The following is a 20,380-nucleotide window of genomic DNA, read 5'->3' as shown; positions in this document are numbered from 1 at the left end:
TTCCCATAGACTTGTATGGGTCTTTAAACAAAAACACCGACCCTGGCAAATGGGGGTGAGTAAGGGTTAAATTCCCTATCCTATGTTTGCTGTTGACATATAAGTAACATGTGTTCCAAGTTTCATGTTAATCTGTTTAGCCGTTTGGACGTGATCTTGGAACATACACACATACATACACACATACACTTCTTACATTCTTAGCAAGTCCTCTGAAAAATGAAAGAAGCAAGCTGATTGGTTGTTATGAGCAACTGGGAAACTTTGCCTCTGCCCAGTTGTTGATAAATCTCCCCCATTGAGTTTTATAAATGTAGATATGAACATATGTATAGTTGTTATACTTGGTTGTACAGTATTATGCACTATGGCCAGCATTTATCATTGTAGGTGTAAATGAAGAATTTTTCTTCACCTTTTTTTGTGTGCTGGTAATGTGTAGGAGCGCCAAATTTATTAAATGGTCACAGAGCATTTGATACATTTTGTGCAGATAGACATTTTCTGAAATTTCTCTCTTCACGTACACCAAAAAGCTAAGCTAAGTCTGGGCTGGTGTAGTTTTAGAGACTTTTCAGTGGCTTTGCGCCTTTATTGCGCCTTTTTACAATGGTATTCTCAGGCTTGGTCACATTATCACAAAAATGAGAAATAAAAAGTCATTATAGCCCTCACTAATTTCTATTAGCTCGTGTAGACCTCAGCTCAACTTCCAGTTGCTGTCATTGTCATGTTTTATTTATAGCCGCCATTGCTAAAATGGTGGAAAGGAATAGATTTCTGTGCTAAAGTATAATATATACTGTAAGCGTGTGTGTACGTGGACAGGTGGAAATTTCTGGTTACTTTATCAGGATCTAAGTTCTTTAAATTTAAAGGGTACCTCTCATCAAAAAAACTTTTGATATATTATAGATTAATGTATGCAGAATAACTTTACAATTGCATGTTATTAAAAAATATGCTTCTTTCTATTTAATTTTCCACTTTGAAGAAATGACCACTAGGGGTCTCCCTACCAGTCCTGGCAGCAAGCATTTCAGACTCATGCTGGAGTCCTAAACACTACGAGCTGCCAGTCTGCTTTGTTCACAAAGGAGAACACTCAGAGCTGCCAGCCTGCTTTGTTCACAGCCTGTTTGGCTGTGAACAAAGCAGGCTGGCAGCTCTGAGTGTTTAGGACTCCAGCATGAGTCAGAAATGCTTGCTGACAGGACTGATCGGGAAAAATACAATAGAAAGAAGCATATTTTTCATTAACATGCTATTGGAAAGTTATTCAACATTCATTAATCTAAAATACCGTATTTATCGGGGTATACCACGCACCGGCCTATAACACGCACCCTCATTTTACCAAGGATATTTGGGTAAAAAAAGTTTTTTACCCAAATATCCATGGTAAAATGAGGGTGCGTGTGTGTGCGTGTATACCCCGATACACCCCCAGGAAAGGCAGGGGGAGAGAGGCCGTCGCTGCCCGCTTCCCTCCCCCTGCCTTTCCTGGGGGTCTAGAGCCCTGCTGCCGGCCCTTCTCTCCCCCTGGCTATTGGCGCCACTGCCCGTTCTGTCCCCCTGACTATCGGTGCCGGCGCCGATAGCCAGGTGGAGAGAAGCGGCGCCGACAGCCAGGGGGAGAGAAGGGGCAGCGGCACCCATTGAGGCCGCTGAGGCCGCTGCCCCGTTGCCTCCCCCCATCCCCGGTGGCATAATTACCTGGGTCGGGTCCGCGCTGCTGCAGGCCTCCGGCGCGCGTCCCCTGCGTCGTTGCTATGCACGGCGCGGCGCACTGACGTCATGCGCCGTGCCGTGCAGCGCATAGCAACAACGCCGGGGACGCACGCCGGAGGCCTGCAGCAGCGCGGACCCGACCCAGGTAATTATGCCAACGGGGATGGGGGGAGGCAACGGGGCAGCGGCGCCGGCAATGGGTGCCGCTGTCCCTTCTCTCCCCCCTGGCTGTCGGCGCTGCTTCTCTCCTCCTGGCTATCGGCGCATCAGGGGGACAGAGCGGGCAGCGGCGCCGATAGCCAGGGGGGGAGAGAAGGGCCGGCAGCAGGGCTCTAGACCCCCAGGAAAGGCAGGGGGAGAGAAGCGGGCAGCGACGGCCTCTCTCCCCCTGCCTTTCCTGGTGGTGTATCGGCGTATAACACGCACATAGACTTTAGGCTAAAAATTTTAGCCTAAAAAGTGCGTGTTATACGCCGATAAATACGGTATATCAAAAGTTTATTTGATGAGAGGTACCCTTTAAGGTAGATATTTGGGCTGAAACAGAATAAGAAATTATTTTCACCAGGTTTGTATCTTCATTTGTCATTTATGATTTCATATTTTGTTATTCATTACTACGGTGTGTTAACATGAAAACAACAGTAAATTGTTTCTACTGCCTTACTGTCTTAAGGGTGCTGTATAATTGTATTTTACAGTTAACGTGGCATGTACAATTCTGACTTTTATCTTTGCTAAATTAAGATAAGAGATGTGAATTAAAAAAAAACATAGCAAAGCTAGATTCATAAAGGGAGTACAATAGGCCAGGATTTAATGGATTTTTAGTTTTCATTCATTTTTTGGTTATTAAAAATGCAGTAAGCAATTGTTGTTGGTAGTGATTAGTGAATAAAGGATTATTGATTTTTGCTTATTATTTTTTATTATTTTTGCTTACTACAGCTGTCACACCCCATCCCATAGGCTTGCATTGAGGGGTGGAGCGTGACGTCACACGGGGGCGGAGGCGTGACGTCACACGCCGCCTGCCCCGTGGTCGCCGATAATCAGACCCGGAGCGAACATGCTCCGGGAATGATTTTAACTGGGGTGCTGCGTGCAAGATCACGGGGGTCCCCAGCGGCGGGACCCCCGCGATCAGACATCTTATCCCCTATCCTTTGGATAGGGGATAAGATGTCTAAGCATCAGAGTACCCCTTTAACAACCAGCAGCTGCCTATGTGACTTTTATTGCTGTTTTTTTTTTTTTTTCATTTAAATTTTGGCACCTGAGAGGTTGCATGTACAAATTCTGTTCTTGTATACTCATTGGCCACTTTACTAGATTCACCTTGCTACTACCGGGTTGGACTTTCTTTTGCCTTTAGAATCGCCCTCATTCTTCATGGCATGCTTTCTACAAGGTGCTGGAAATGGCGATGCCTGGTATTAACCCTTCAGACGCGGCGATCAAAGTTGATTGCTGCGTCTAAAGTAAAAAAAAAAAAGCATTCCCGGCAGCTCAGTTGGGCTTATCGGGACCACCGCGGTGTCCTGATCAGCTGTACGGACACGAGGAGGGTTCCTACCTGCCTCCTGGTTGTCCGATCACCGAATGACTGCTCCGTGCCTGAGATCCAAGCAAGAGCAGTCGAGCGTCGAAAACATTGATCAATGCTATGCTATGGCATAGCATTGATCAGTGCTGGCAATCAGTGTATTGTATGTTATAGCCCCCTATGGGAGCTATAACATTGCAAAAAAGAAAGTGAAAAAAAAAGTTTGAATCACCCCCCTTTTCACATTTAAAAAAAAAAAACTGTGTAAATAAAAATAAATATAAACATATGTGTTATCACCACGTGCGGACATGTCCAAACTATAAAAACGGTCAATGGCGTACACGTAATAAAATTCCAAAATAGTGTATTTTTTGTAACTTTTTATACCATAAAATTTTTTTATAAAAAGCGATCAAAAAATCAGATCAAAACAAAAATGGTACCGATAAAAACTTCAGATCACAGCACAAACAATTAGCCCTCATACCGCCCCGTATGGGGAAAAATTTAAAAGTTATAGGGATCAGAAGAGGACATTTTTAAACATTTAATTTTCGTGCGTATAGTTACGATTTTTTCCAGAAGTAAGACAAAATCAAACCTATATAAGTAGGATATCATTTTAATCGTATGGACCTACAGAATAAAGATAAGGTGTAATTTTTACCGAAAAATGTACTGTGTAGAAACGGAAGCCCCCAAAAGTTACAAAATGGCTATGATCTTCAGATATCCATGATGTAATGCTGCCTTAGTTGTAGGAATCTCTTCTCTATTTTGGAATCTGCATTCTGTCAGGGTAGGGAGAGGATGCATCACCATTTATGGATCCGATTTGGAAACTGGTAGCTCTTCACCCTTTTTCTTCACTCACACCTGTGTGTGAATATGAAGAGCTGGTCCTTTAATACTGAAGATATCAAAAAGCTGAGTTAGTGAGAAATCTATTGCTTTGATCATCAAGGATGGCAAACAATCTTACCACTTTCTCTTTGTGACCAATAGGGTTAACTGTAACAAGACAAATCTTGGAGCAAGATTTGTTACCAAGATCTTCTCCACAGACTTGGGTGCACTGGGGTGTCACCTCAGGAGGTGCGGTGTCTCTCTTCTCCCTGCTCTGCAGCCTGATCTGAGGGTTAGAGTCCATCGAGCTGGCCCAGGGTCTCAGAGTATGTTCAGACAAGTGAATCCACAGCGTATTTTAAGCTGCGTATCCGCTGCCGAAGGACTGCTACAGGGTGCCTTTAGATGTGCCTGCTTGGAGCGGCACTACACCACTATGAGCAGACACACTGCTGAGATGCGCGGTGTACTTGCACACATCGTGGCCGCTTCCACTGCTAGGTTGAGAGCAGCCTTGATGTGCAAGTATACTGTGTATGGGTGCCGAGGCTTGCACATCGCAGTGTGTCTGCTCGTAGCGGCGTATTGCCACTCCGAGCAGGCACATTTAAAGGCACACTGTAGCGGTCCTTCGGCGGCGGATTCGCAGGGTAAAATACAATATGAATCCACTCGTCTGAACATACCTGTAGGCACCCTGATTAGGAAACACTTGTGTATTGCATTGAATCACAGGTGTGTTTCAATGGGTGGTGTGGCTGATGTGTGGGAGGGATAGAAGGGACCTCATACTTACAAACTATGGAACTATGTGATGTGTAGTTTAGAGAATGAAATTCAACAGGAAATAACCAGTTCTGGCAGGTACGTACTACTAAAATCATCTTATGGTTGATAACCCCCTTTAAGCTTGGATAAAGAGAATGGCTCAGGATCCTACTAAGCTGAGTGGTTGCATCTGGATTTTTGGCTGAAAAATTAGGAAATAGCTGCTATGGGCTGAGCTGATGATGTCATAGGCTACAAGCTATGGAAGCTGAAATGGGTCAAACTTCTAATGTGCAGAGCTGCAGTGTATGCAAATGGCCACTAGATGGTGCTTTTACACCATGAACAGAGAAGTATACACTATGAATTCAAAGCATAGTAACCCATACAATAATATCAAGTAACAAAACTGCTGAAGGCATGACAACAATTAAAACATGAGCAGGGAAGTGTTAACCTACTTGATAAAGTTGTAAAAGTAGTGTATATTATTTCTTCAAATGTGAAATAGTTGTATAAAACTAGCTGAATAAGTGCCATATAGCTAATTTTACACCACACTGCTTTTCCTAAGTGCTTTGTCACATGAATTGTTTATAATGCCTCCAGTCCCTCCTTTATAGTTATTGAGTTGATTTTATTAGCAATGATAATAAAATCATAGCATTCAGCACTAACCCTGGTCACAAAAGGTTCTTCAATTCCCTCTCTAGGCGGCCAGTTCCAAGGAAACCATTTGATTGATTTTTTTCTGTCTCCACATTGCAGCCAGGTCATGACTGTTCTGCAGTAAATCTCTGAATGTGATTGTACTATACAATGCAGTAATATGCTGCAGTGTATTTAGTAGAACAGCAATAGAGATACTCTAAAGTCAAAAATATGTTGGACTCTCATGTATATGAGCTTGTTGGACATGCCATTCCAAAACTGTGAGTGTTAATATAAAGTTGTGCCCCCATTGTTGCTATATTAAAGGGGAACTCCGGTACTTAACTTCTTATCCCCTATCCCCGGGGTATCTGACTGATGGGACCTCCCTCAATCTTCTGCCTGAAGACCCCGTCTCCTCATGCACTAAGCTGTATCAACCATCGCACAGAGCAGTGGTCGACACGCCCCCTTTCATGCATTTCTATTGGAGAGCTGGAGATGCATGAGTGCATGGAGGGGGCGTGTCGACCACCGCTACTCCATGCGCAAGGAGTGCCGTGCAGGAGATCATGCTGGGTCCCAGTGGTTGGAAAGGAGACAAGAAGTTAAGTATTGGAGTTTCCCTTTAACCTTCACTCTCCTCAGGTAGCTTTCTACAAGATTTAGAAATTTGTCTCTGGGAACTTGTAAGATATGATGTGGACTAGGGATCGACCGATTATTGGTATGGCCGATATTATCGGCCGATAATCACGATTTTGTGCATAATCGGTATCGGCAATTATCTTGCCGATAAGCCGATAATGCCCCGCTCCCCAACCCGTCGCACCGCGTCGCACCCCCCACCGCACCGCACCGCCCTGGCCCCAATGCCTCCCCCATCCCCGGTTTTATAATTACCTGTTCCCGGGGCCCACGCTACTTCTTGCTCCTGCTGCGTCCTGCGTTACGCTGTGCGCAATGACGAGTGACGCGACGTGATGTCACCGTCAGTGCGCCCAGTGACAGCTCAGGAGGACGCCACCGGAGCCAGATGTAGAGTGGACCCCGGGAACAGGTAATTATAAAACCGGGGATGGGGAAGGCAATGGGGCCGGGGTCAGGGGGGCGGTGTTCGCGGTGCGACGGGTCGGGGGCGGTCGCGGTGATAAGTCTCAGGACCCCCTGACAGGCAGAGGGAGAGAAGCGGGCGGCGGCCTATGGCACCGCAAAAGCCACTGCAGTGCATTGATTTAAAGCTCCCGGTCGATCCCTAATGTGGATCTTATGTGGTAGTGTTTCCCCTTCATTAGACTGGTAGCTGTTGTGGAAGAAATGAACAGTAAAGTCAAAAGTGCTTTCAACAGAAGAGCGTAACCTCTAATAAGGATGTGGCTTACATGTTCCAAAAATGAATCACTTTTTGGTGTAAAAAAAAAAAAAGCCAACTATTAGAAGGTACAACCTTAATGGGCAATAACGAGTCCCAATGGACACATTATAGTCAATGGGGTCCGTCGGGCACCTTTATCTTCCGAGACAATAGCGGGAGAAAAAGACTGTGCAAGCACTATTTTTTCTCCCGCTCTTCGCGATCCGAAAATGATGGGCTTCATACTGCCAGAGACAACCGGCAGTGTGAATGTAGCCTTAGACTAGTCAGTCTAAAGATGAGCTAGATTTTCAAACCAAACCTGCCACTGTTCAAAATTTGGTGTATTCTTAGACTGCCTGGTCTAATCTAACAATGTTTAAGAATTCGACTTTTCGATTATCACCCCTTGTGTGCTTCTGGTTGACAATGAGACCCCATTTCTTGAATCCTACAACACACCGTTCTTGTAATTATGTCACTTCCAGATGCAGTTTGGAACTGTTGTTAATCCTTGATGCTTTCAATAATAGCTGTTGTCTAGGGAAGATCTAGCAAAGCTTTGTAAACAAACCTTTTAATTGTGCCAATAAATCCAACTTTGCAGTTGGTCTTGATGAAAAGTTTCCCACTAAGTGTCTACAGCTTCTGTGTAGACTGTATGTCTCATTGGTAATGGCGAGCAAACAAACTGTGCATAGTTTGATTCTGATATTCTATTCCCTTCTATTTGCCCTCTTCTTCTTATTAAGCTAACAAATGTATGTTAGCACAAAGTAGAGGATGAATGGCAGTATAAAACACATTTTTTACTATATAACTGTGTGCAATAACCACAATGCAATTTTCAGTATAAGATGTAAGGTTTGGCCATGTGTGTGGCCCACTACCATGTGGGAACCCAGTCTTATAGTTAGCCTTTGGTAGCAACATTGCAGATTTTTTAATGATTACCAAACTGATTGCTAAAACTTAACCCACAGGCGCCTTCTCTTTCCTGCTGTGGTCACTTTACTCATATCAACTCTGACTTTCCCACCAGGATTCGGTCAGTTCATGGCTGGTCAGGTAAGTCTGCCAGTGGTAATAGTATACACAGCTAACGACACAGTTGAAAAGTAACAAGCATATTGTAAATACCTCTCTTTAGCTAACACAAAAAGAGACTTTGGTGACACTATTTGATAACTGTACATGGGCTCAACAAGGGGTCTCTGAGGACTTCATGTTTAGAAGTGCTTCCAATGCCTGGAAAAACCCCAGAACCAACGTTTTTGTCAGCCTGGTGGTCTTCATTCTAATGAAGGTAAGTTTAATTTGGTGTAAGTTAATATTGTTCCATGTGTCACACAGCTTATGTATTCTTTTTACGTCTGTTAGTGTCTTTGCATGTAAAATTTTCGGATTCTTTTTCTTAGTTTTGGATGTCCGCTCTGGCTACCACTCTTCCAGTTCCATGTGGAGCATTCATGCCAGTATTTGTAATTGGTGAGTTATACAATGTTTTTTTGTTTTTTTTTAGCAGAAACAATAGAATATGTATGAAAAACTGTATGGTTAGGTTCACAATAGAAAATGTCTGTACATCTGTGGTATACACAAAACAAGGTCCAGCACTTGAATGTGATAAATGCTGGAAACTTTTATTGCAACATGTTCAAGGACACACGGACAGGATACATATTCCAACACGTTTCTGATCATACTTGATCCTTAATCATGACTAATGACACACAATAAAACAGACATATATATAGTATCAAATAGTCACATGCAAATACTTAAAATCACTATGGAAAAAATACTCACAAAACATGAAAAGCTGGATTGAGCACACTGTTATAATATATGATATATGAAAAAGTAATAAAATTAGAAAAATCCCCTCCCTCAATAAAAAAGTAAAACGTCCATTTTTCCCATTTTACCCCCCAAAAAGCGTAAAAAAAAATGTATACACATATTTGGTATCACCACGTGCGTAAAAGTCTAAACTATTAAAATATACTGTTAATTATCCCGTATGGTGAACGGCGTAAACGTAAAAAAAAATTTAAAAAGTCGAAAATTGCTGCTTTTTTGGCACATTTTATTCCAAAAAAAATGTATAAAAAATTTACAAAAAGTCAAACCTAAGCAAAAGTGGTACTGATAAAAACTACAGATCATGGTGCAAAAAATGAGCCCTCATATCGCCCCATATACAGAAAAATTTGAAAGTTATAGTTGGTCAAAATATGGCAATTTCACATTTGGTATCGCCACATGCGTAAAAGTCTGAACTATTAAAATATATTGTTAATTATCCCGTATGGTGAACGGCGTAAACGTAAAAAAAAATTTAAAAAGTCGAAAATTGCTGCTTTTTTGTCACATTTTATTCCAAAAAAAATTTACAAAAAGTCAAACCTAAGCAAAAGTGGTACTGATAAAAACTACAGATCATGGCGCAAAAAATGAGCCCTCATATTGCCCCATATACGGAAAAATGAGAAAGTTATAGTTGGTCAAAATAGGGCAATTTCAAACATACAAATTTTGTTAAAATGGTTTGAGATTTTTTTTAAGCGGTACAATTATAGAAAAGCATATAACATGGTTATCATTTTAATCGTATTGACCCACAGAATAAAGAAAACATGTCATTTTTACCGGAAAGTGTACAGCGTGAAAACAAAACCTTCCAAAATTTGCTAAATTGCGGTTTTCTTTTCAATTTTCCCACATAAATAATATTTGTTTGGTTGCGCCGTACGTTTTATGGTAAAATAAGTAAAATTGGTGACGCAAAAAACAAGCCCTCATATGGGTCTGTGGGTGAAAATATAAGAGAGTTATGATTTTTAGAAGGCGAGGAGGAAAAAACGAAAATGCTAAAATAAAATTGGTCTGGTCTTTAAGGCCAAAATGGGCCTGGTCCTTAAGGGGTTAAAGTCTAATTTTTTTATGTGACGTTAACAGACGTTCTCATGACGGGCAACAAGGGTCCCGGCAGCTCCCATTTACTATAATGGGGGCTGTGGGGTGCCGTTATTTTTTGACGGGACTAGCGGGAGAAAAAAAGATGGCACATGCAGTAATTTTTCTCCCGCTATTTCCCCAGGCTCCCCCGATGGCCGTCACACTGTCATGTACTAATGGCAGTTTGAAAGAAGCCTAACAAATAGCGTTTACAGTATATCTGGCTCACTTGACGGCGTGTCCATCTCTCTCCCTCACTGTGGATGACTCATCTGCTCTGAGTCTGGGAGCAGCCTGGCAATCTGCAAATCACTGCACAGTAGTTTTTATTCATACATTTTCTATCTGTTCCTAGTAAAGCTGGATGTTAATCTACATAGCTGTCACTATGTGTGTCATTCAGTTTTCGCAGACTCCTGAATGTCTGACCAGCTTCTTTGCCATTCAGGAGTCAGAGAAAGCTCTGGCTGTTCAAGCATGCTAGTGGTTTTAACTTTGCAACAGTTGGAGCTGCAGTGTTTGTAAAGCACTGTGTTAGAGCAGTGTTGCCTTTAGCTGTTAAACTACAACTCCCAGCATGCCCATACATCCTTTGTTCTGTAGTTTTGCAAGAGCTGGAGTCACACAGCTGGAGAATACACAGCTCTAAATCAGAGTTTTACAAACATTGTACCCCCAGCTCTTGCAAAACTATAACTCCCATCATGGGAGTTGTAGTTTAGGAACAGCTGAAAGCTGTAGTGCTGCAGTGATCTCCTCCTATACCGGATACCAACATACTTTATGGACGGTATTCAGTAAGCTGTAAAATACAGAGTAGTCTGTCTGCATAAAGACATATGACCCCTAGTGGAGGCTGTTTTCATTTTTTCTTTTTTAGTAAAATTTACATTTTTTTAAATATAAATTGAAAAAAGTAATCTTATCAGTAGTACTACAAAATATAAAGTTTTTCATAATGACAGTGCCTCTTTAACTCTGTTAATGCAGTAAATTCATCTGATTTCAGATTTTTAAACCCCTTCTGCTTCTGGATTTTATTAAGCAATTTTACCAGCTCTTTTTCTACAGCTTCCTGGAATTTATCCAGAGCTTGTGTCCTAGAAGCTATAGGGTAAAAACCTGGAATAATAATACAGAAATTATTTCCCTTTCCCACAAAAATTATGCGATTCCAAACTTAAGGTATGCAAAGAAAGTATAATAAATTGGTCCACAAAATCTGTATAGATTACATGTTCTTCTTCATCTTGTCAATCATTAGTCACATTTTCATATGCATCACTATTCAAATTAGAAGGATCACATAGAGGAAAATGTCTCTGGACAGTCAGGTTCCTCATCCTTTTATGCTCATCCAAAATTGTGGCAAACGGGTCAAAGTCACAAGTGGGCACACATTTAGGCCATGGCTTTACATCTGTGGTATACATCACCTAATGTAAAAGTATGTCTATTTATACCTTAGCATACCCATGGCAGGCCCATTCCCTTAGTAGTGACTATGTTCAATCTGTGTGATCTACTGCACTTCCACAAAACAAAAGGAAACAAACAGAAGGGATAGAGGATAAGATGCCTGATTGCGGGGGGCCCGCTGCTGAGGCCAGCCCCCCCCGCACGATCTCCCTGCAGCACCCGCACCCGGGTGCTGTATCTCCAGTTTCGGAAACCTCCTGGTTTATCCCCTCCATTCATGTCTATGGGAGGGGATAAAATATTTTTGCCCGGAATACCCCTTTAACACTGAATAAATATAATTTATTTTATTTTGGGTTGTATTTTAAGCAAGACTTACATTTAAACACTAAAATATATTATTATATATTATATAAATATATATTATTTTATATATAATATATAAATATAATATTGTAGTATTTTATAAACAACCAATCCTCTTCCTTCATGAAGTTAACTGACACAGCAGTAACTCCCTCTCACCTTCCCACATTAGCCAAAATGTATGTTTAAGATCTTTAAAACATTACAAAAAAAATATTTTCTGACATTTATTCTTCGTTTTGTTTATGTTTTGAGTAAGAAATTCATACCTAAACATGAGTCTATGCTAAAATCTCCTACGTAACTGACCACTTCACCAAAGTTGGCACCTCTGCAATACCCATTGTTTTCTACAATAACATCTGTCACAACACTGCCTGATTTAAGAAAACACTTTAACCCAGCATTTCTATTGCCAAGGAAACTTTCACATACTGCTCAGATATCTCTCAAACAAGTCACAAATTGGTGTGCTTAAATAAATAATACGCCATTAGCATAGAGTATTCCAGACTCTGCTTTCTGTAAGCTCTGTGGAAATGCAGCTCACAGGTTATCCTCAGAGAAAGTCTGCCTAGAGAACCAGACTCTCTAAACTCTCGTGTCAAAGGGGAACTCCTGTACATAAGTACCAGAATTCCATGGATAGGTGGTAAGTGTCTGATTGCAGGGCATCCAACAACTCGGACCCTCTCCAATCTCCTGCCCAGCACCCAGGCTCTCCCCATGCACGGAGCGGTGGCCGACATGCCCCTTCATGTATCTCTATGGGAGATCCAAAGATACTTTATTTATTTATTTATTTATTTTTTTAAGAGCCGAGGAACGTGCTCTCGAATCACCCAGAGTGCAGGAAAAAGTGCAAACGTGTTACCCAAAAAAAAATGTACACAGAGGATGCGGTCTATCGCAAGCCCTTCTCTGATAGGAGAGATGCCTCCCAACAAACCTTACCCTTCGCCTCCGGACCAAAAGGTACCTGCGAGGTTCCAGGTTCGATACTTGATCACTGTACCTCCCATAGAGATACACAGAGGGGAATGTTGGCCACCGCTTTGTGTCATGGTAGGCAGTAATCCATGCACAGAGCAGAAATCACTCCGTGTATGGAGAGAGCTGGGGATCCACAGGATCCTGTGGATAGGGGTAAAGGAAAACTGTCAACCTGTTCACCTACACTAAACCCAATACACTGGCTTATAATGTGGGCGAACAGGAGTCCAACAAGGGGTCACTTACTTAAATATGTCCAGTAGGTCCTGAGATATGTCCCCCAGAAGATCCTCTGCTAAATTCAGTGAATCGTGCAGGGGACGGGGCTTTGTCTGCTGAATTTACATATTCAACTTCTGCGACTCCACTTTACTAGGATGTGGAGTCACAGACAATGAATGTGTCAGGCATTTCAGAAATTTGTCATCAGGAAATTAACTGTTATTTAAATCAAAATTAACCATGTTATAAAAATGTTGGTGCCATTTTTTTTTTGTCTATATTTTTAAATATGAACAAAACAAAAACTATTGCGGCTCACCCTCAATTCAGCCAAGGGTCTATCTGTGTACCACCCATAAGTACTAAAGAAAACCAATATATAAAACAAGATGACTCTTCAGGGGTGTGGAAATAAAAAAAAAAAAACTACTTGTCCAAGGGACTAAAGCAGAACACAATCTACTTGTCCCTCAAGAAAATCCACTTGTCCTGGTAGATAAAATAATTTCAACCAAAATAGTCTGATCCCCCCCCCCACTAGACCAGGGATGGTTATAAGATCCCTTTAGACACTGCTGTCAACTCAGACAGTGGTTATCTAATGGTTTAATAGCGGCCACGGTGATCGCAGCATGCCAGGCTATTAGTGGCGGGAGAGCTGTAGCTAGCTCCTTTAACACCCGAGGCAAGCCCCCCCCCCCCCATCTGACCCCCATAACTCCAATTTTTCCATATACAGGGATGTATGAGGGTAATCTTATGTGCCGTGATCTGTAGTTTTTATTGGAACCATTTATTATCAGAACTTTTATTAGAAAAGGGGCTTATTCACATATATACGCACTTTTTAAAATATTTTAATCACTATTTTTCAGTCTTCATAGGGACTTATATATGGAGTCTTTTGATTGGAAAACACTAAACAACGCTGTGTTACTGGGGGGGGGGTCTGCTTCTCCTGTTTATATGCTGCATTTTATTTACTATAATTTATGTGTCATTATGTTGCATTTAGTTAGTAGATAACTACAACTCCCAGCATGCCCTGATACAGCCTATGGTTGTGGAAGTGTTGCAGCATGTTGCACTGTATAGTACAGTTAAGGTTATTGTGTAACATGCTGGGAGTTGTAGTTTTGGTTTGTGTCAGCTGCAGAGCCATAGGCTGTGTCAAGGAATACTGGGAATTGCAGTTAGTAACTACAACACCCAGCATGCCCTGATGCAGCCTATGGCTCTGCAGCTGACCCGAACCAAAACTACAGCTCCCAGCATGTTACACTTCTAGTTCTACAGTTTAGGTTATGGTGTAACATGCTGGGAGTTGTAGTTTTGGTTCGGGCATGTTTGCGTGCATCCGTGGGGCTCTTGGTCAGCGGGCAAGTATGGAGGGGTGGGATTCTGGTGGTGCAATTCAGTGCGGGTGGCCAGAAGACACTAAAAATAAATAAAATTAGATAGCACAACTGGCAGCAGCACTTATCAGTCCGCCCCTGTACAAAACATACATGCATACACATATCATACATACACCGGGCCACTGACCCCTATATTATACATTACATACATACATCATACATAGACACATCATACATACACCCGCCGCTGCCCCCCCCACACATCATACATTACATACACACATCACACATACACACATCATATATACACATCACACATACACTCACACCATACATATACACCATACATATGCACACATCATACATACACCTGCTGCTGCCCCCCCCCCCCACATCATAAATTACATACACCATACAAACATCATATATACACATAAACCGGGCTGCTACCCCCTATATCATACATTACATACACACATCATACATACACATATACATTACATACACCGGGCTGCTGCCCCCTATATAATACATTACATACACACATCATACATACACATATACATACACATACACCGGGCTGCTGCCCCCTATATCATACATTACATACACACATAGACACATCACACATACACACATCATACATATACATTACATACACCGGGCTGCTGCCTCCTACATCATACATTACATACACACATCACACATAGACACATCATGCATACACACATCATACATACACATATACATTACATACACTGGGCTGCTGCCCCCTATATCATACATTAGATACACACATCACACAGACTCATCATACAGACGACATACACACATCATATATACACATGACACATACACCATACATATGCACACATCATACACCTTCCGCAGATACACCCCCCCCAATCATAAATTACATACATATACATACATATACATGCCGGTGTGAGGTGAAATCCCCAGCCTGTGCAGTGCAGTTCAGTATGTCTCCTCACACACGTCCTCTCCCGTCCCCCCGCTCTGTGTTTTCCCCCGTGAAAACTTGAAACCTCCCCGTGATAAGCGAGGTCCTGTGTAGACAGAGCAGGGGAGGGAGGAGCTGTGTACGTCCTCATTCTCCCCCTGTCTTCTTGTATTATGCAGAGCTGCGCTCTCCATTCTCCAGGAGGGGGATGAGGGGGCGTGGCTTAATCATCTCCTGCAGACCGTCCTCGGGCTCTGCCCTCGCTCCTCCCTGCTCTAGCTTCGGCAAACTTCGGAGAGCGGAGGGGAGGAGCGATGAGGTAAGATCCCCTCACACCGGCTGGGGGGGCTCTGAGCAGCGGCCCCCGGCTACTGAAATCAGCTGGGGGCCGCTGTGAGGTGAAATGGGTTCGAAAATCTCACCTCACACCGCCGCCCCCTCCATACACTCTGAGCACCGGTGTGAGGTGCAGACTTGCATCGGCTCCTGCGCCTCACACCGGCATTAAAGAAAAATAAGGGGGAAGTCCGTCTGTCCCTGCTAGCCCGATACAGGGCTAAATCTATAAACAATTCACCTGCCCGGCGCCCAAAACTTCTTGTCCCAGGCGTCGGGCGATAGGATTTCCACATCCCTGCCCTTGACGTCCAGGCTCACAACTATTAACAATAAAATCTGAAAAATTATAGCCTCAAGTCTGTAATAGATGAGCGCCAAACAATCACATTTAGTAATCATATTTAATAAAACATAACAATATAAAATTTCATATATGTACAAAGCATGGGATCCCTATGCATTATAAAAACTCATTAAAAGCCATCTGGTTACTGACACCAAACACCTGACATTTTCTTTTTTTCTTCCTCTGTTCTAAGCGGCATAACATTTTTTCCATCTACAGACCCATAAGAGAGCTTGTTTTTTGCAGGACCAACTGTGCTTTGTAATGGCATCTTTCATTTTGCTATAAAATGTCCAGCACAACCTAAAAATATTATTTGTCCATGAGAGATAGGAAAAAAATGCACTCACCCACTGTAGATGCTGTAAACTTGAATGCTTTTTATTCCATGATCATCTGTATGACCGGGACAGGTTGGGGACATGGAGGAGCAAAGAAAGGAGCAACTATTTTCGCGCCTTGAGGCGCTTTCCCAAGCTAGCACAAGGTGTGCTAGCTTGACAAAGTGCCTCAGGGCACGAAACTAGTTGCTCCTTTCCTTACTTCTCCACGTCCCCAACCTGTCCCGGTATAATAATGTACATAAAAATGAAATAAAAAAATTCAAATCAGAAAATATTACCAAATGAGAAAAAAAAGAACATGTTTCCGTATCTGGTTCTAATTAGAAACGTGAAAATCTAGTTGATGTATTCCCTTTTAACCCCTTAAGGACTCAGCCCATTTGGGCCTTAAAGCGTATCCGTCGCCAACAAAAAACATTTTTTTAATATATCACTCAGTACCTAATCCTGACCATGTACAGTGGGGATCAAAAGTTTGGGCACCCAGGTAAAAATGTTTATTAATGTGCATAAAGAAGCCAAGGAAAGATGGAAAAATCTCCAAAAGGCATCAAATTACAGATTAGACATTCTTATAATATGTCAACAAAAGTTAGATTTTATTTCCATCATTTACACTTTCAAAATAACAGAAAACAAAAAAAAAAAAAAAAAATGGCATCTGCAAAAGTTTCGGCCCTCTGCAGAGTTAATATCTTGTACTGCCCCCTTTGGCAAGTATCACAGCCTGTAAACGCTTTTTGTAGCCAGCCAAGAGTCTTTCAACTCTTGTTTGAGGTATCTTTGCCCATTCTTCCTTACAAAAGTCTTCCAGTTCTTTGAGATTTCTGGGCTGTCTGTCACACACTGCTCTTTTAAGGTCTATCCATAGATTTTCAATTATGTTGAGGTCAGGAGATTGTGAAGGCCATGGCAAAACCTTCAGTTTACGCCTCTTAATGTAATCCCCTGTGGATTTTGAGGTGTGTTTAGGATCATTATCCATTTGTAGAAGCCATCCTCTCTTTAACTTCAGCTTTTTTACAGATGGCATCAAGTTGGCATCCAAAATTTGCTGAAATTTTATTGAATCAATTTTTCCTTATACTCGTGAGATGTTCCCTGTGCCACTGGCTGCAATACAACCCAAAAGCATGATTGATCCACCCCCATGCTTAACAGTTGGACAGAGGTTCTTTTCATTAAATTCTATTCCCCTACTTCTCCAAACGTACCTTTGCTCATTCCGGCCAAAAAGTTAAATTTTAACCTCATCGGTCCACAGAACTTGTTTCCGAAATGCATCAGGTTTGTCTATATGTTCATTTGCAAAGTTCAAACGCTGATTTTTGTAGTGAGAACGTAGAAGAGGTTTTTTCTGATGACTCTTCCATGAAGACCATATTTGTACAAGTATCTCTTTATAGTGGAATAGTGTACCACAACTCCAGTGTCTGCCAGATGTTTCTGGAGGGATTGTGCAGGCAAACGTGGGTTTTGAATTGTTTTTATCACAATCCTGCGAGCTGTACTGTCTGATATTTTTCTTGATCTTCCAGATCTTGCTTTAACTTCCACTGTTCCTGATGACTGCCATTTCTTAATTACATTCGGAACAGAGGATATTGACATCTGAAAATGTTTTGCTATCTTCTTATAGCCTTCTCCAGCTTTGTGAACGTCAACTATTTTCAGTTTCAGATTGCTAGACAACTGCTTAGAAGAACCCATGGTACTGATTGTTGGGGCAAGGTCAGATGAGTCTGGGGATTTAAAACCTTTGAGATTGACATCACCTGGTCTTCCCAGATGATGATTGAGAACAATCCATGACACTGGCAGGTCTCAGCTTTGCAAAGGGGGCAGTGCATGCTATAAATTCTGCAGGGTGCCCAAACTTTTGCAGATGCCATTTTTTTTGTTTTCTGTTATTTTGAAAGTGTAAATGATGGAAATAAAATCTAACTTTTGTTGACATATTATAAGAATGTCTAATCTGTAATTTGATGCCTTTTCTTGGCTTCTTTATGCACATTAATACAATTTTTACCTGGGGTGCCCAAACTTTTGATCCCCACTGTACATCTAATTTTTATGTGTCTAGCACCTTTATTTATTTTTTATTACACTTTTAATTTAGCTCACTAGTCTGAATTCTTCTCAAAGTGAGGGGGCGTTGCCTCACTGTGCAGGTCTCCGCCCCCTCCCTCAGTATGCTGTCTGCTCACATCTCCCCTAGCATCAGCAAAACTACAACTTCCAGCTTGTCTTTACTGACAGTAGCGGGACACAAGCTGACAGTGGGAGGACTTTTCCTCCAGCTGTGAGCCCTCCGCTCACAGCTGTCAATCAAGGAAGTGTGTTCGTGACATAGGTGATGATGCATGGACACAGCAGGACTAGTATGTGTCCAAGCTGGCTTTTTAAGTATGAAATACTTTTCTAATGAAAGCAATTGCAAAACCTATTGGTTTTGCGTGCTGTACAACATATCAAAAGTTTTCGTATCTGACAGTGCCCATTTAAGGACTCAGACAATTTTATTTTTACCCATGAAAACAAGAAATTCACAAGTGACTCACAAATACTTCAATGCTTCATCTTTATTCTTAGGTTCGTGCAGGTAAAGAGGCTCCACGCAGCACCGGTGTGCTGAACGGTAGTGCACTAATGATTGCAGCTCTTTCTTTCCGTTCAGGAACTTCAACAGATCATTTCTGCTCTCCTGTGCACGTGACTTATATATGTTACTCCTCTTGTGATGTCATGAACTGGTGAGTAGAAAAGAGATCTATCAAATACTGTAGTGTAATATATACCAAGAGAAAAAAAATCAATAATTAAAAACGCAGAATTGCAAATATAAAACTATTTGTTACTATTTACTCCAGGCTAGAGAAATACTGCCATATCAATACGATCATTTAACCCTTTTCTTTCTTGTGCTCCTGTCTGTAGAATCCATCTGTATTTTGCCCTTCTTTAATCTCTACTTTTTGTAGCCACATGAATTTCAGACAACTTATATTTCCTCCGTGTTCTGAGTTTATGTGCTCAATCAGACGTGGCGATCCTTTTTTTGTTTGAATGTTCCCTGAATCTCACATTCATGGGTCTGATAGTACTTCCAATATAAAATCTTGTGCATTCACATTCTATTGCATAAACTACGTTCTTTGACCAGCAGGCCATAAGCTCAGTGAGGTCTCGTTTTACACCTCCTATTACTGCATTTTTTCTTGTCAGGTAGTATTCACACCAGTTGCAGTGAACACACTTGACATTTCCTTTTATTTGTGTTCTTCCTAGCCAATTTTCATTTTGTTTTCTTTTCTCAGTGAATTTGCTTCTTACTAGTATATATTTAAGATTTTTCGTTCGTTTAAAGGTTATCATTGGTTTTTGCAATTTTATATTACTCAAAACCAGATCTCTTTCTATCAATCCCCAGTGGGAATGGATAGATTTTTTTTATTACTTCATATTCCTATGTTTTCTGTGTCTTTATTTTCCAAAAGAGTACTCTGATCAATTTTTTTTACTTTTTCTAGTGTCCTTTGTAATTTTTCCAGGGGATAACCTCTTACCAGGAGGCGATTTACTAAATCATTAGTTTGCATGTCGAATGTTTCCTCTGTACTATTTATACATCTGAGGCGTAACATTTGTCCATAAGGGATCGCCTCACTGGTGTGAATAGGGTGATAACTGGAATGGTGTAGAAGTGTGTTGGTTGCGGTTTGTTTTCTGAACCCTTCAGTGATTATCTTATTATTTAGAATTTTTACTTGTTCGTCCAGAATTTCTAAGTGTGTTTTACTCCATTTGGAGGTAAATGCCATATTCATATTATTGTTATTTAGATATGTTAAAAAATAGGCAAAATCTGCCAGGGACCCACTCCAGAGTCATCGACAAAACGAAAATAAGGTCCTACAAACCTCAGGAATGGGTTCCAGGCAGAAAAAACATATCTTTCCTCAAAACATGCGAGAAACAAATTTCCTAACATACATGCTACAGGTGTCCCCATACCAGTACCGCCCCTTTGGGCGTACCATTGTTCCCCGAATTGAAAAACATTATTGTTCAAAATGAACTGAAGCCTCGTTAACAAATTAATAAATGGTGTGCTTTTATCTGTTTGAACCAAGATATCTCTGATGCATTCTACTGCAAGCCCTTGAGGT

At 41.5% G+C, this 20,380-nt stretch overlaps 1 protein-coding gene across 2 annotated transcripts in view; it reads left to right on the top strand.

Moving 5' to 3' along the window:
• The window catches only part of CLCN2 (chloride voltage-gated channel 2), a 189,884-nt gene that overhangs the window by 119,789 nt on the left and 49,715 nt on the right, over nucleotides 1–20,380 (top strand). For both annotated transcript variants that reach the window (XM_056565666.1, XM_056565667.1), the window contains exons 11-13: nucleotides 7,883–7,967; nucleotides 8,050–8,205; nucleotides 8,318–8,387. In XM_056565666.1, the coding sequence (XP_056421641.1) occupies nucleotides 7,883–7,967; nucleotides 8,050–8,205; nucleotides 8,318–8,387 (311 nt within the window). The remainder of the gene's footprint in view (nucleotides 1–7,882; nucleotides 7,968–8,049; nucleotides 8,206–8,317; nucleotides 8,388–20,380) is intronic.

Source organism: Hyla sarda, chromosome 3, assembly GCF_029499605.1.
Source record: "Hyla sarda isolate aHylSar1 chromosome 3, aHylSar1.hap1, whole genome shotgun sequence".
NCBI classification, from domain to species: Eukaryota; Metazoa; Chordata; class Amphibia; order Anura; family Hylidae; genus Hyla; species Hyla sarda.
Note: the sequence above shows the minus strand (reverse complement) of the source record. Positions and strands in the feature narration are given on the sequence as shown.